At 37.1% G+C, this 14,328-nt stretch overlaps 1 protein-coding gene across 1 annotated transcript in view; it reads right to left on the bottom strand.

The window, feature by feature from the left end:
• LOC128579308 (uncharacterized) overlaps positions 1–14,328 on the bottom strand; it is a 94,507-nt gene that overhangs the window by 50,225 nt on the left and 29,954 nt on the right. The window contains exons 5-6 of the mRNA XM_053581455.1: positions 1,427–1,455; positions 1,264–1,345 (exon numbers count right to left, since the gene is read on the bottom strand). Coding sequence (XP_053437430.1) covers positions 1,264–1,345; positions 1,427–1,455 — 111 coding nt within the window. The remainder of the gene's footprint in view (positions 1–1,263; positions 1,346–1,426; positions 1,456–14,328) is intronic.

Genomic DNA, 14,328 nt, shown 5'->3' with positions numbered 1-14,328 from the left:
AATGCAATCATAGGGTACATTGTGCTGGTTTTATATACAATTTGAAATATTTTCATTGAACTGGTTAACATAGCCTTCATGGCATTTTCTTAATTATTGTGTTCAGACATTTATATTCTGCATTTAGTAAGTTTCACCTGTACCCTTTTAAAATGCTCTGTAGGTATGATCCCACCATTTACCCTCCATCGACCCATCCTCTCCCTCCCCTCCCCTCTCTTACCCCTTTCCCCATATTCTTGTGCTTTAATAGGGTTATAGCTTTCATATGAAAGCTATAAATCAGTTTCATAGTAGGGCTGAGTACATTGGATACTTTTTCTTCCATTCTTGAGATACTTTGCTAAAAAGAATATTTTCCAGCTCCACCCATGTAAACATGAAAGAGGTAAAGTCTTCATCTTTCTTTAAGGCTGCATAATATTCCATGGTGTACATATACCACAATTTATTGATCCATTCCTGGATCGAAGGGCACTTGGGCTTCTTCCATGACTTAGCAATTATGAATTGGTCTGCAATAAACATTCTGGTACAAATACCTTTAATGTTTACAATGGACTGTATACAAAGGCTCCTAGGGATCCCCAATCACATTTACTTACGAATGCCCCTTTTCTAATCTGCGTTCAGAGTGTTCAGTTAAGTGTGGTACACGTATGTTGGAAAGGTATAGAGAGCTTAAATTAAACAAGGATACTAGTGTCATTCTCAACAGATGCAAAAAATGTAAAGTTGAGCAAATAAAGAAGTTGCAATGTATACCATCTTTGTACAGTTTTATGACACAAAGACTAATTCTCAGCAATATTTATCACCAGACGCACTTTGAAAGTCTATGGAAATAATGTCCAGACAACTCCCGGTGTTGATTACTTCTGTGTAATATATTCAATAGTACGGAAGGACTATTTCCTACTATTAACCTTTCAGGATCATGGTTTTAAGACTGTGTCTACCAAATAGTCATAAAGGAATGATTAATTATTTTACTAATAACGATACTCCCTCACACAAACACACTCTGCTAATTGGATCATCTGACTTCCTTTGCATCATCAGTGTAAAATCAGTAAGATGGAATTAAACATGACTGAGATGTTAACATGAAGTGCTCCTCTAAGTAAAGATTTGAATTCCAAGAAGCACTTGGAAAGTTGTGGAATCACCAAATTCACCTCTGTCAATTCTCTAACAAGGACAGGGAAGTCAAATCAGAGAACAATGGGAGGCAGAATAACAACAACAACAAAAGAAAATTACCTGTTGCAGCTGGTTTAACTTTAATCCTTTGTACTCCTTTTTTTGGAGTAGGAGGTTTTATATCAACATCACGCACAGTAAGCTTTGAAACAAATTGTATCATAAGTAAAGTATAATTTCACATAATGTACAGAAAATAATTCAAGACAATGAATATTATTACCTGATACTGAGGTTGTGTCTTAATATGCACTGAAAAAAAAAGAGAATATACAATCAGTGTAAATGACACTGTAAATGTAAATATGACAAAGCCAAACATACAGTGGAGGAGAGTTCCTATTGAGCAGAAGCCTCAAGCTGGGCTTTGAAAATAATTACTTTAGGTTTCAGGCTGCTTTTTCTCTCTTTTATTGGTGGATTGATTGATTTATGGGCAGACAGGAGCATGACAGACAAAAACTGAAGACAATAGGAATACAAGTTTAATATAATATACAGTTAAAACTTCAAAAGTGAGATTATGTTTCAAATGAAAATCACTCATATAGAAAAGTGCACATACAGAAGAGTGGAGAGTGGTCTTTATTTGAAGGAGCAAATCATGACCCAGAGAGCATAAAAGGCAAGGCCGATGGCAGAAGCTTACAGCATGTCTTTACTACAACCCAAAACATCATTTGTACAATAGGCTGCAATTAACTGCCAAGTTCTTCAGTTTGTGGACATCATTTAGGAAGAAACACAGCTATGATGACAGTTCAGATGAGGGCATAATCCATTTCTCATTAGAGGAATGGTTCAATCGATCTGCATGGCTAGACCCTTGTAGAATAGCAGTTTTAAAAATTTGATCTTTTCCACACCCACAAGACACGCAAGTATACCAATATTTCTTAGGTCCTCTACTTTTGTGCTGTTAACTTTCTTTCTCAATTCATATAAGAGGTATGTGAGAAATTATAATGAGCTATCTATGGTGAATTATTTATCAAAAAGGAAACACTGAATGGCCATATAATTATTAGATGTTGGGTGGCTCCTGTGGCTCCAAGGAGTAGGGCACTAGCCCCATATGCCAGAGGTGGCAGGTTCAAACCAAGCCCTGGCCCTAAAAAAAAAAAAAAAAAAAAAAAAAAAAAAAAAAAAAAAAAGTTAAAATGTTTTTAAAAAAGAATTATTAGATGTTAATGAATTTTTTGTATTCAAAAATCACTAGAATATTCACTGCACGTGACATTAAAATTCAGAAAAAATAAGCTTTTAGGCTTTTTAAAAAAAATTTCAGAATATTAGGGGATACATATTTTGCTTGCATTGTTTACTTTTATACAGATTGAATCAAATGATAAGTGTACTGTTTCTAAAATGAATGTTCTTGGAGATCTCACATTAACTCATTAAGGGATTTTACGAAACAGCTACTTTATAGAAAGAAATAGCATTTGCAAAAAAAGCCACCCATCTTTGTTCAATGCAACCTCATCTTATTAATTAGTATCAATGCAACATATATCTCAGATGCCTGATCCTTCTGGAGAAAAGAAATGCCTCTCTGTGTTCTGCCCTAATACCAGCACTTCCTCCTCCTTCCAGTAATCTCTGGAGCTGCAGTAATCCAGTCTTCTCTGTGTGTGCAAATTTCCTGAAGCCACCTGAACTGAGTTCTCTCATGTTTCCTCATCAGTAACTGAGAAATTTCCTCGCTAAACTTCTTTCTGCCTTGCCTCTATGTCCACTCACAAGCCCTCTTGGTTTGCAAAAAAAAAAAAAAAAAAAAATCTTGCAATCTGCCATCTGCATTCTTTTGATGGATTATTTCCACCACCTCTTTCCTCTTTATTTGCAATAACATCATATATCTAGAATTTCAATTTCTCTATCATTCATTGTCATCCTCCAGCTAGGAACATGCTCAGAAATAAGAGCAAAATAATGCTTTCCCTTGATTCTCCGTTGGAAGTGTTCTTCAATGGTGCCTCCTACACATTTCTCTACAGAGAACTCTACACCCTAGTTATTCAGGGCATTCTGAGGACCAACAGCACTGGAAACAAATGAGAATGCATTACAACTGTAGAATCACAAACCTGCTCAATCACGATGTGCATTTTTAACATGGTCCCCAATGGTTTCTTAATGTTTTGAGAAGCTCTTGTATTTAAAGAGTCCACATTTCTTTACCTAAAAATATCCTTTGGAATACAGCTTCCAGTTCCTCCCAGTCACATATTCCACACTAAAATGGCATTTAAAATCACAAAATTTCTAAGGGAATGTTACTTGGCAACAGCTTTCCTGACCTCTCCAGGAGTAAGCCTATTGTCTTCTATCAATTGAATTGAACCGTATGATATGAGGAAACATCACTTTATACGATGAGAAATTGCATACCAGTACAGTTCCACACTGCATCAGACAGCTCTGCATGACCAGGGGCCACAGACCTTAATGCCTTCCCAACATAGAGAAACAGGGAGAACATGGAAGTTGGTGCTACTTGTCTCACTCATTTTGGCCCTGGAAGCTCATTTTATTATATTCTTCCCACCTGTCTAACTCCTTAATCTACCTTTTATTTAGAAGTATTTTATTGGAACACTCTGCCATTATATCCATCTGCTCCTTTTGTCTCTATGTTTTCCCTGTACTGTCTGCTTTCCCAATTCTTCATTCCCTTTTGTAAACCTGCCCTTTTCCTCATTTACTGACTTTGCTCAGCTCTTGCACTATATTGAGATGGAACTAAAGATTCCATTAATTTAGTGATACTCTTGATTTCATCATCATCTGTTGCTGACACCTGAGAAGAGATACAATTTATCACTGTTTTGCTGCTGCTTCTTCTTTTTTTTTTTTTTTACCATACATATCTAAAAGCCAAGGTTGTTTTTGGTGCTCATGTTCCTCAATAAACATTCGTTCAATGACATTTTTCATAAGATACATTTTTTACCCTCTAATTGTTTGCATACTTTCTTGTTTCCATTTGAATTTCCACTTCGAGAAGAACCACCAAAATCATCCTTGGTAAGATTCTCCAATAAATTCTGTTAATATTAACATCAACTATTAAGTTTCAAGTATGTTATAGTTACAATAAGTGGTATCAAGATTTCCTAATCACTTTTGTCAAAAATGTTTGAATTTTCTTTTCTTTTTTTTTTGTATTTAAAGAGTCCACATTTCTTTACCTAAAAATATCCTTTGGAATACAGCCTCCAGTTCCTTCCAGTCACATATTCCACACTGAAATGGCATTTAAAATCACAAAATTTCTAATGGAATGTTAGAAAAAACAGAGTCTCACTTTTTGGCCCTCGGTAGAGTGCCGTGGCCTCACAGAGCTCACAGCTACCTCCAACTCCTGGGCTTAAGCGATTCTCTTGCCTCAGCCTCCCGAGTAGCTGGGACTACAGGTGCACACCACAATGCCCAGCTATTTTTTGGTTGCAGTTTGGCCAGGGCCGGGTTTGAACCCGTCACCCTCAGTATATGGGGCCGGCGCCTTACCGACTGAGCCATAGGCGCTGCCCAAAAAATGTTTGAATTTTCTACTCTAAGAATATTTTTTTTTAACTTTAAAAGAAAAAAAGAATGTCTTCTAAACCAGAGCATTGCAGCCATACATATGTTCTCGAGATGAACCTTACCTTCCACTTCTGCATGGCTACAGGTTCTGTAAATTGAGCATGGGCAGCCAAAAGAAACATATTTGAAAACACAACATTAACTCATGTTATATAGCAACAAGGATCTTACTTCACCTTCCATAACATTACTTTGCATTCTCCACCAAACACAGATGAACATTGTGAATAATATAATACATGGGCTATCATACTTCTGGCATTACATCCTTAACATATTTCTCACTCTAGAAATATTTCAGTGTTGACATTAGATACTGGCATAATGGGCAACTTTGGAGTATGTCATGTTGAGTATAAGCTCAACAATGTCAATGGCTGCTTCATTTAGCTAAACAAGGCCTTGAAGACATCAAAATGTTTTGTGATAAAATATTTACTGATAGGAAAAATTGTTGAAGAAAAAGAAATCCTCTCATAAGAACAACTTGCCTTATGTTTATGTTTAAGTAAAAGCAAGCAAACAGTACATAAACTGTGCATCTCCTTCCCAGTTAGGGAACAACTTCAAGAAAGTATGGCAATCCTTAATAAAAATAGAAGGATAGGAACAGAGAACACATCTCTTAGAAGCACCTAAAATGTTCTGGGCACTTGCTTGTACATTTTCTTTTCTACACATTATACAAATGAACATAAAAATCATGATGAAGATGGTGACCCTCAGTTCTGCTAATCAAATCTTTATTAATTAGATGTAATTAATAAAACATGCAAACTTGGAAAATTAGAATGGACCAGACAACTGACAAAGGAAAAAGCAGCAGAGGCAAGGGAACCATCTACCTCGTTTTGAACTTGAACTTTTTCTTCTCTGAAGAGCTCAATCCAAATAAAGCATCTCCTGGATGCATTGTAATTAACTATGCCCAAGTAAACATGAGGGAGAGAATTGTGCAAACAGCCAGATGTAACTAAAGTATAACCTACAAGATGAAGAATATTAGAATTACTGCAGATCTCTCTGCGGAAACTTTTCAAGCCACAAGAGGATGGACATCCATTTTCAATCTCCTAAAAGAAAATAACTTTCAGCCTAGGATCCTGTATCCAGCTAGACTGACTTTCATTTTTGATCAAGGAACCAAATACTTCACTGACACACACATGTGGAAGAAATTAGCCATAACTAAGCCAGGTATCAATGAAATTCTCAGACTCATCCTCCATCATGATCAGATTAATGGTCTACCACTGAAGTAAACTCACCCAGAAAACCTGGAATGAAATCTAACATCCACAATGGTGAAAGGATTGAAAATGTCCACTGTCGGGGAGGAGGCAAGATTTCCACAGAGCCAGATTTCCACAGAGGCACCCGTCCAAAAGGAGGGTGAAAGGACAGAAGTTTACCAAGTAAGCTGATGGTTTGGAGCTGAGCCAGGAGTGAAGATTGAAGAACACATCACCCCTGCTGAGGCGAGCTAAGAACCCAAGGAAACAAACAATAAGTACAAAACCCATCACCAAGTGGATGTAAGTCCTCTCCCCCATGAGAATACCTCACAGTATACTTTCTACAAACAAGCAAGCAGAGTTCAGATCTCCTCCTATTTTATCCCACGTGAGAGACACTCTATAAACCAGAACTCCTTCCCCAGAGACGTACCACTAGTGTGCCATGGCGCTCTCCCACCAGGCATAAAACTGAACATAGACTCTACCTGCAATTCTGAACTCCCACCACTCCCCTCCACTCTCACCCTATATTCTGGAAAGCCTGTCCCCCATAGAGTCCAGATTCTTGGGCATTTTCTCGAGAGCTGTGGACAGGGCATGGGCTGTTCTGAGTCTGTGCTAAAACAGAGGCATGGGTGGAAAGTGGGGACTGTGAAGCAAGGGAGCCATACAAGAGAAGAAGAGATGGCACCCCATGGGGGCAGCACAGCAGTGGCAGTGGCATGAACAATAGGGCTCACACCCCTGGTGATGTTTTGAAGAAACAATTCCCACCTCTCTTAGCAAGAACAGGCAGCTGGCTTCTGCTCTGGGGGCAGCCATGGGTGGAACAGATCTGAGATGGACACACAGGCCCATGACCAAAGGATATGCCTGAGGCAGTACCTGTCTTGGAGTGGCGTGACAGGGACAGACAATAGTATCCATGTGAACACACAGAAGGTATACAACCAGGGCAGGGCTGAGTCAGAAATGCTGCTTCTGCGAGCCCAAGATGCAACTGGCCCCCAGAGGAGCATAGCTGGGACAAAAGCAGGTGGAGCAGCAGCATCAGTCCAGGGAAGGGCTGAAACTAGAGCCATTTCTAAGCTCTAACTGTACCTGCCCCAACACAGAGTGCAATGGAGACAGAGATGCCAGCTCCGTGAGAATTGGTGCAACAGGAGCGATACAGGGCAGTCATAATTTCTGTTAACTCAAATACCACCTGGCCTGCAGGAGAATATACCCAGGAAAGAAATGCAATTTCTGTGAGAATTGAGTTGTCTCAAGAATTCAATGAATTCAAAGACAAAGTCAACAAAGTTTTGACACATTGAGACAAGAACTTGCAGCCCTCAAAGATCTGAGAAATATAGTAGTATCCCTCAGTAACAGAGTGGAGCAGGCAGAAGAAAGGATTTCTGACATTGAAGACAAAGCTTTTGAATGCTCCCAAATGCTCGAAAAAGATGAGAAATGGAGAGCAAAAATGGATCATTCTCTCAGAGAGCTCTGAGACACTTCAGAGAAAACTAACATTTGCCATGAGGTTGCCTCGAAAGCCACAGATGCTCTACTGCAAGGGATAATTGAGGAGAACTTACCAAACATGGCAAGAGATTCTGAAATTAAGAGAGCAGACAGTTTCAGAACTCCAACATGACTCAACCCAAATAAAGCATCTCCCAGACATATTATAATTAACTTCGCCAAAGTTAATATGAAGGAGAAAATTCTACAAGCAGCCAGACATAAGAAAACCATAACCTACAAAGGTAAGAATATTAGAATGACTGCAGATCTCTTTACTGAAACTTTTCAAGCTAGAAGAGGGTGGTCATCGACCTTTAACTTCCTACAATGAAATAACTTTCAACCCAGGATCCTGTATCCAGCTAAACCGAGGTTCATTCATGATAGAGAAGTTAAATACTTTAATGACATTCACATGTTGAAGAAATTTGCCATAACAAAACTACCTTTCCAGGATATTCTCAATCATATCCTCTATTGTGACCAGCACAATCCTCTACCACCAAAGTCAACTCACTCAGAAACTTTTGATAAAATTCCAACTTCGCAGTGGAAAAAGGATTAAAAATTCCCAGTGGACTTTTGAAAAACATGATACCCAAAATACTACTAGGCTTCTCAATATTGTCAATTAATGTGAATGGATAGTGTCCTCTAAAAAGGCACAGGTTGGCTGACCGGATACAAAAACTCAAGTCAGATATCTGTGGCATACAAGAATCTCCTCTTACCTTAAAAGATAAATATATACTCAGGGTGAAGGGATGGTCATCTATAATACAGGAAAATGGAAATCAGAAAAAAAGTAGGGGTTGACAATTTATTCACAGATACAATAGTCTACAGATACAATAGTCCACAGATACAATAGTCTACAAAAAGCAAGGAACGATAATGAAGGTCACTTCATTGTTGGTAAGGGAAACATTCAACATGATGAGATTTCAATTATTAACATTTTTGCACCCAACCAGAATGCACCTCAACTTATAAGAGAGACTCTAACAGATATGCGTAATTTGATTTCCTACAGCACCATAATAGAGATTTTAGCACTCCTTTGGCAGTGTTAGACAGATCCTCCAGTCAGAAAGTACGCAAAGACATTTTGGACTTAAACCTAACCATTTAACAATTGGAATTAACAGACATCTACAGAACATTCCATCCTAAGAAAACTGAATACACATTCTTCTCATCAGCCTATGTAACATCCTCCAAAACTGATCACATCTTAGGTCACAAGTATAAACTCAGTACATTTAAAAGAATATAAATTATTCCTTGCATCTTCTCAGACCATCATCAACAAAAGTTGAATTAAGTAACAACAGAAATCTGCATACTCATACAAAAGCATGAAAACTAAATAATCTTATGCTGAATGATAGCTGAGTCATAGGTGAGATTAAGAAGAAAATTACCAAATTTTTGGAACAAAAAGATAATGAAGACACCAATTTCCAGAACCTCTTGGATATCACAAAGGCTGGCCTAAAAGAGAAATTTATAACACTGCAAGAGAACATCTCAAGCAACTGGAAAATGAAGAACATTCCAATCCCAAACTCAGCAGAAAAAAAGAAATAACCAAAATTCCGGCAGAATTAAATGAAATTGAAAACAAAAGGATTATACAGCAGATCAATACATCAAAAAGTTGGTTTTTTGAAAAGGTCAATAAAATAGATAAACCTTTGCCTAACCTAACCAGGAATAAAAGAGTAAAATCTCTTATTTCATCAATCAGAAATGACAAAGACAAAATAACAGCAGACTCCTCAAAACTTCAAAAAATCCTGAATGAATATTATAAGAAACTCTATTCTCAGAAATACAAAAATCTAAAGGAAATAGACCAATACTTGGAAGCACGCCACCCTCCTAGACTTAGCCAGAGTGAATCGGCCATGTTGACCATGCATATATCAAGCTCTGAAACAGCATCAACTATACAAAATCTCCCCAAAAAGAAAAGTCTGGGATCAGATCGTTTCACATAAGAATTCTACCAAACCTTAAAAACTAACTAGTATCTATATTACTAACTTTTTCTAAAATATAGAAAAACAAGGAATACTACCCAACACATTCTATGAAGCAAACATCACATTGACTCTAAACCAGGAAAAGACCCCGCCAAAATAAGAAAATTATAAACCAATATCTCTAATGAATATTGATACAATAATATTCAATAAGATCATAGCAAATAGGTTGGTGACTGTGGCTCAAGGAGTATGGTGTTGGCCCCATATACCGGAGGTGGAGGGTTCCAACCAGATCCCAGCCAACAACTACAAAAAATAATAAAAAAGTTCCTACAAACAGAATCCAGTAACCGATCAAACAAATTATACACCATGACCTAGTGGGTTTTATCCCAGGGAATCAAAGCTGTTTCAATACCCATAAATCTATAAATGTAATTTATGACATGAACAAAATAAAAAACAAAGGCCATATGCTTCTCTCAATTGATGCATAAAAAGCTTTTGATAATATCCAGCATCCTTTCATGATCAGAACACGTAAGACAATTGGTACAGAAGGGACATTTCTTAAAATGATAGAGGCCTACAGCAAATATCATATTGAATGGAATTATACTGAAATCATTTCCAGTCAGATCAGGGATGAGGCATGGTTGCCAATTGTCTCCACTACTTTTTAACATTGTAATGGAAGTCATCTCAATCAGGCAAGAAAAGGTGATCAGGGTATCCATATAATGTCAGAGGAGATCAAACTTTCACTCTTCCCATATTATATGATTGTATATCTGGAAAACCTCAGGGATTCAACTAAAAAACTCTTAGAAGTGACCAAGGAATATAGCAAGGTCTCAGGTTAAAAAATCAACACTCATAAATCTTTATCCTTTATATAGACCAACAATAGTCAAGCTGAAAAAACAGTCAAGTACTCCATTCATTTTATAGTAGTGCCAAAGAAGGTGAAGTATTTGGGAATTTAACTAGCAAAGGATGCTAAACATCTTTAAAAATAGAACTATGAAACTCGGAGAAAAGAAATAGCTAAAGATGTTAACAAATAGAAAATCATACCATGATCACGGCTGGGAAGAATCAACATTGTTAAAATGTCCATCCTACCCAAACCAATATCCCTATTAATGCATGACTGTCATACTTTAAAGACCTCAAAAAAGTAATACTTCGTTTAATATGGAATCATTAAAAACATCAAATAGCCAGATATTCCTCAGAAATAAAAACAAATCTGGAGGAATCATGCTACCAGGTGTCATATTATACTATAAATCAATACAGATCAAAACAGCATGGTACTGGCACAAAAATAGAGAGGTAGATGTATGGAACAGAATAGAGAACCAAGAGAGGAACCCAGACACTTATAATCATATGATCTTTGATAAGACCATCAAAGATGTCATTTTTGGGAAAGATTCTCTATTTAATCTGGGTGCTGGGTGAACTGGTTGGCAATGTGTAGAAGACTGAAACTGGACCCACACCTTTCAGCATTAACTAAGATAGACTCTCACTGGATTAAAGTTTTAAACTTCTGGATATATACCTAGTAGAGGTATTGTAGGATCCGATGGGAGGTATATTTTTAGATCCCTATGTGTTCTCCAAATATCCTTCCAAAAGAAATGCATTAGTTTGCATTCCCACCAGCAGTGCAGAAGTGTTCCCTTTTCTCCACATCCATGCCAGCATCTCTGGTTTGGATATTTTGTGATGTGGGGCTAATCTTACTGGAGTTAGATGATAGCTCAAAGAGGTTTTATTTGCGATTCTCTGATGATTAAAGATGATGAGCATTTTTGCATATGTCTGTAGGCAGTGTGCCGGTCTTCTTCAGAGAAGTTTCTCTTCAAGTCCCTTGCCCACCCTGAGATGAGATCACTTGTTCTTTTCCTGCTAATATGTTTGATTTCTATGTGGATTCTGGTGATTAAACCTTTGTCAGAGACATAACCTGCACATATCTTCTCCCATTCTGAGGGCTGTCTGCTTGTTTTACTTACTGTGTTCTTGGCTGTGCAGAAGCTTTTTAGTTTGATCAGGTTACAATAATGTATTTCTGGTGTTGCTTCAGTTGCCCAGGGGGTACTCCTCATAAAATATTCACCCAGGTCAATTTCTTCAAGTATTTTCCCTGTGCTTTCTTATAGTATTTTTAAAGTTTCATGTCTGAAGTGTAAATTTTAATACAGTGTGAGTCTATCTTAGTTAATACTGAAAGGTGTGTGTCCAGTTTCATTCTTCCACATGTAGCCAGCCAGTTCACCTAGCAGCATTTGTAAAATAAGGAATCATTTTCCCACTGAATGTTTTTAGTTGGCTTGTCAAAGGTCATATAATGGTAAATAGCTGAGTTCTCTCTTGGTTCTCTATTCTGTTGCAAACACCCACCTCTGATCAAAAAATACAGCATGTCTCAGGATACAAAATCAATACTTACAAATCTATAGATTTTACATATACCAACAACAGTCAAGCTGAAAAAATAGTCAAAGACTAGATTCCTTTTACAGTAGTACCATAGAAGATGAAATATTTGGGAATTTACCTCAAAAAGGACATGAAATATCTTTATAAAGAGAACTATGAAACTCTGAGAGAAAAAAAAAGGTGAAGATGTTAACGAATGGAAAAACATACCCCATGCTCACGGCTGTGAAGAATATTCATTGTTAAAATGTCCATATTACCCAAAGCAACATGGAAAAACTAGTACTTTGTTTATATGGAATCAGAAAAAACCTTGAATAACCAAGACATTACTCAGAAATAAAGGCAAAGCAGTAGCAATCAGGCTACCAGACTTCAGCCTATACTAGAAATCTATAGTGATCAAAACAGCATGGTAGTGCCACAAAAATACCGAGGTAAATGTATGGAACAGAATAGAGAAACAAGAGATTAACATGGACACTTACTATCATTTTATCATTTATCTTTTATAAGCGTATCAAAAACATAAATAGGAGGAAAGATTCCCTATTCAACAAATGGTGCTGGATGAATTGGCTGGCAACTTGTAGAACACTGAAACTGGACCTTCATCTTTCACCATTAACAAAAATTGATTCTCCCTGGATAAAAGATTTAAACTTAAGACATGAAACTATAAAAATACTTTAAGAGGGGACAGGTGAAACACTTGAAAAAATTGGCCTGGAAGAATATGTTATGAGGAGGATCCCAGCCCCTGGGCAACTGAAGCAACACTGAAAATATATTACAGACACCTGATCAAACCCCAACTTCTGCACAGCCAAGAACAAAGGAAGTAAAGCAGGCACACGGTTCTCAGAATGGGAGAAGATTTTTCCAGGTTATGTTTCCAACAAAGGTTTGATAACTAGAATAAACAGTAAACCCAAATTAATTAATAAGGAAAAAAACAAGTGATCCCATTTCATTTGGGGCAAGAGAATTGAACAGAAGCTTCTCTGAAGAAAATAGGTGCATGGTTTTCACATGAAAAACTGTTCATCATCTTTAATCATCAGATAAATACAAATCAAAACCACTTTGAGACATCATCTAACTCCAGGAAGAGTAGCCCACATCACAAAATCACAAAACTACAGATTTTGATGTGGATGTGGAGAGAAGGGAACATTTCTGCACTGCTGGTGGGAATGCAGGCTAATATGTTCCTTTTAGAAAGAGGTTTGGAGAACACTTAGGAAACTAAAAGTAGACCTACCATTTGATCCTGCTATGCCTCTGCTAGGAATACATCCAGATGACCAATCATCATTTTACAACAAACATATTTGCACCAGAATGTTTATTACAGCCCAATTCATGATTGCCCAGTCATGAAAGGAGCCCAGGTACCCATAGACCCCTGAATGGAGTAAAACACTGTTATATATGTATACCATGGAATATTATGCAGCCATCAGAAAGATGGAGACTTTGCCCCTTTTATGTTCACATGGATGGAGCTGGAACATATTTTTCTTAGTACAGTATATCAAGAGCGGAAGAAAAATGATCCAATGTACTCAGTACTATTATGAAAGGAATATATAATCCCTCACACTTTTATATGAATGATAAATCACAACTATAGCCCAGAATGAAAGAGGGAAGAGAGGGGGAGAGTAAGAGGGGCTGTGTGTGAAGGAAGATAAAAGGTGGGACATCACCTATGTTGTATATTGTAAGGGTACATGTCAAATCTATTAAGAGTAGAGACTCAATGTCTTAACACGACAAATAATCAAATGAAGTGTTGGCTATGTTAACCAGTTTGATGTAAGCATTCAAAATTGTGTATAAAAGCATTAATGTACAGTTATGATTCGTTAAAAAATTATGATATAAAAATAAGTACATCAGAAAAAAAAAACTTACTGTCCCTTCATTTCAACTTTTAACTTCTGATTTCCTTGCTTGTTTTAGTGTCTGTATTATCTTCACATTTCTCCTCACCTGTGTTAAATGCACGCTGAGTGTCGGTGTGCATTGTTAGCATTTTTACAGTATACTTTTTTTTTTCATTTAAATAAACTTTAGAAGGTGAGTGCCGATTATACTTCAGGAACACAAAGTAGGCATGAGATGGGAAATATTTTTGTGACTGAGACCTTTTCATTGAGAAAATGCCTCAAACAATAAAAAGTGGACACTCCAGGTGCATCATTCCTCTCATAGTCTGGTATAGTATTTGTTACATTAGATGGTGCTTTTTCAAAACTTCCCTCCTTCTTTACACAAACTCCACTATAGGACAAGCAGGAATTTTCTATTATTCAAAGTTTTAACCAAAA

Source organism: Nycticebus coucang, unplaced genomic scaffold, assembly GCF_027406575.1.
Source record: "Nycticebus coucang isolate mNycCou1 unplaced genomic scaffold, mNycCou1.pri scaffold_44, whole genome shotgun sequence".
In the NCBI taxonomy this organism is placed as follows: domain Eukaryota; kingdom Metazoa; phylum Chordata; class Mammalia; order Primates; family Lorisidae; genus Nycticebus; species Nycticebus coucang.
The sequence above is the reverse complement of the archived record's forward strand: the minus strand, read 5'-3'. Positions and strand labels throughout refer to the sequence as shown.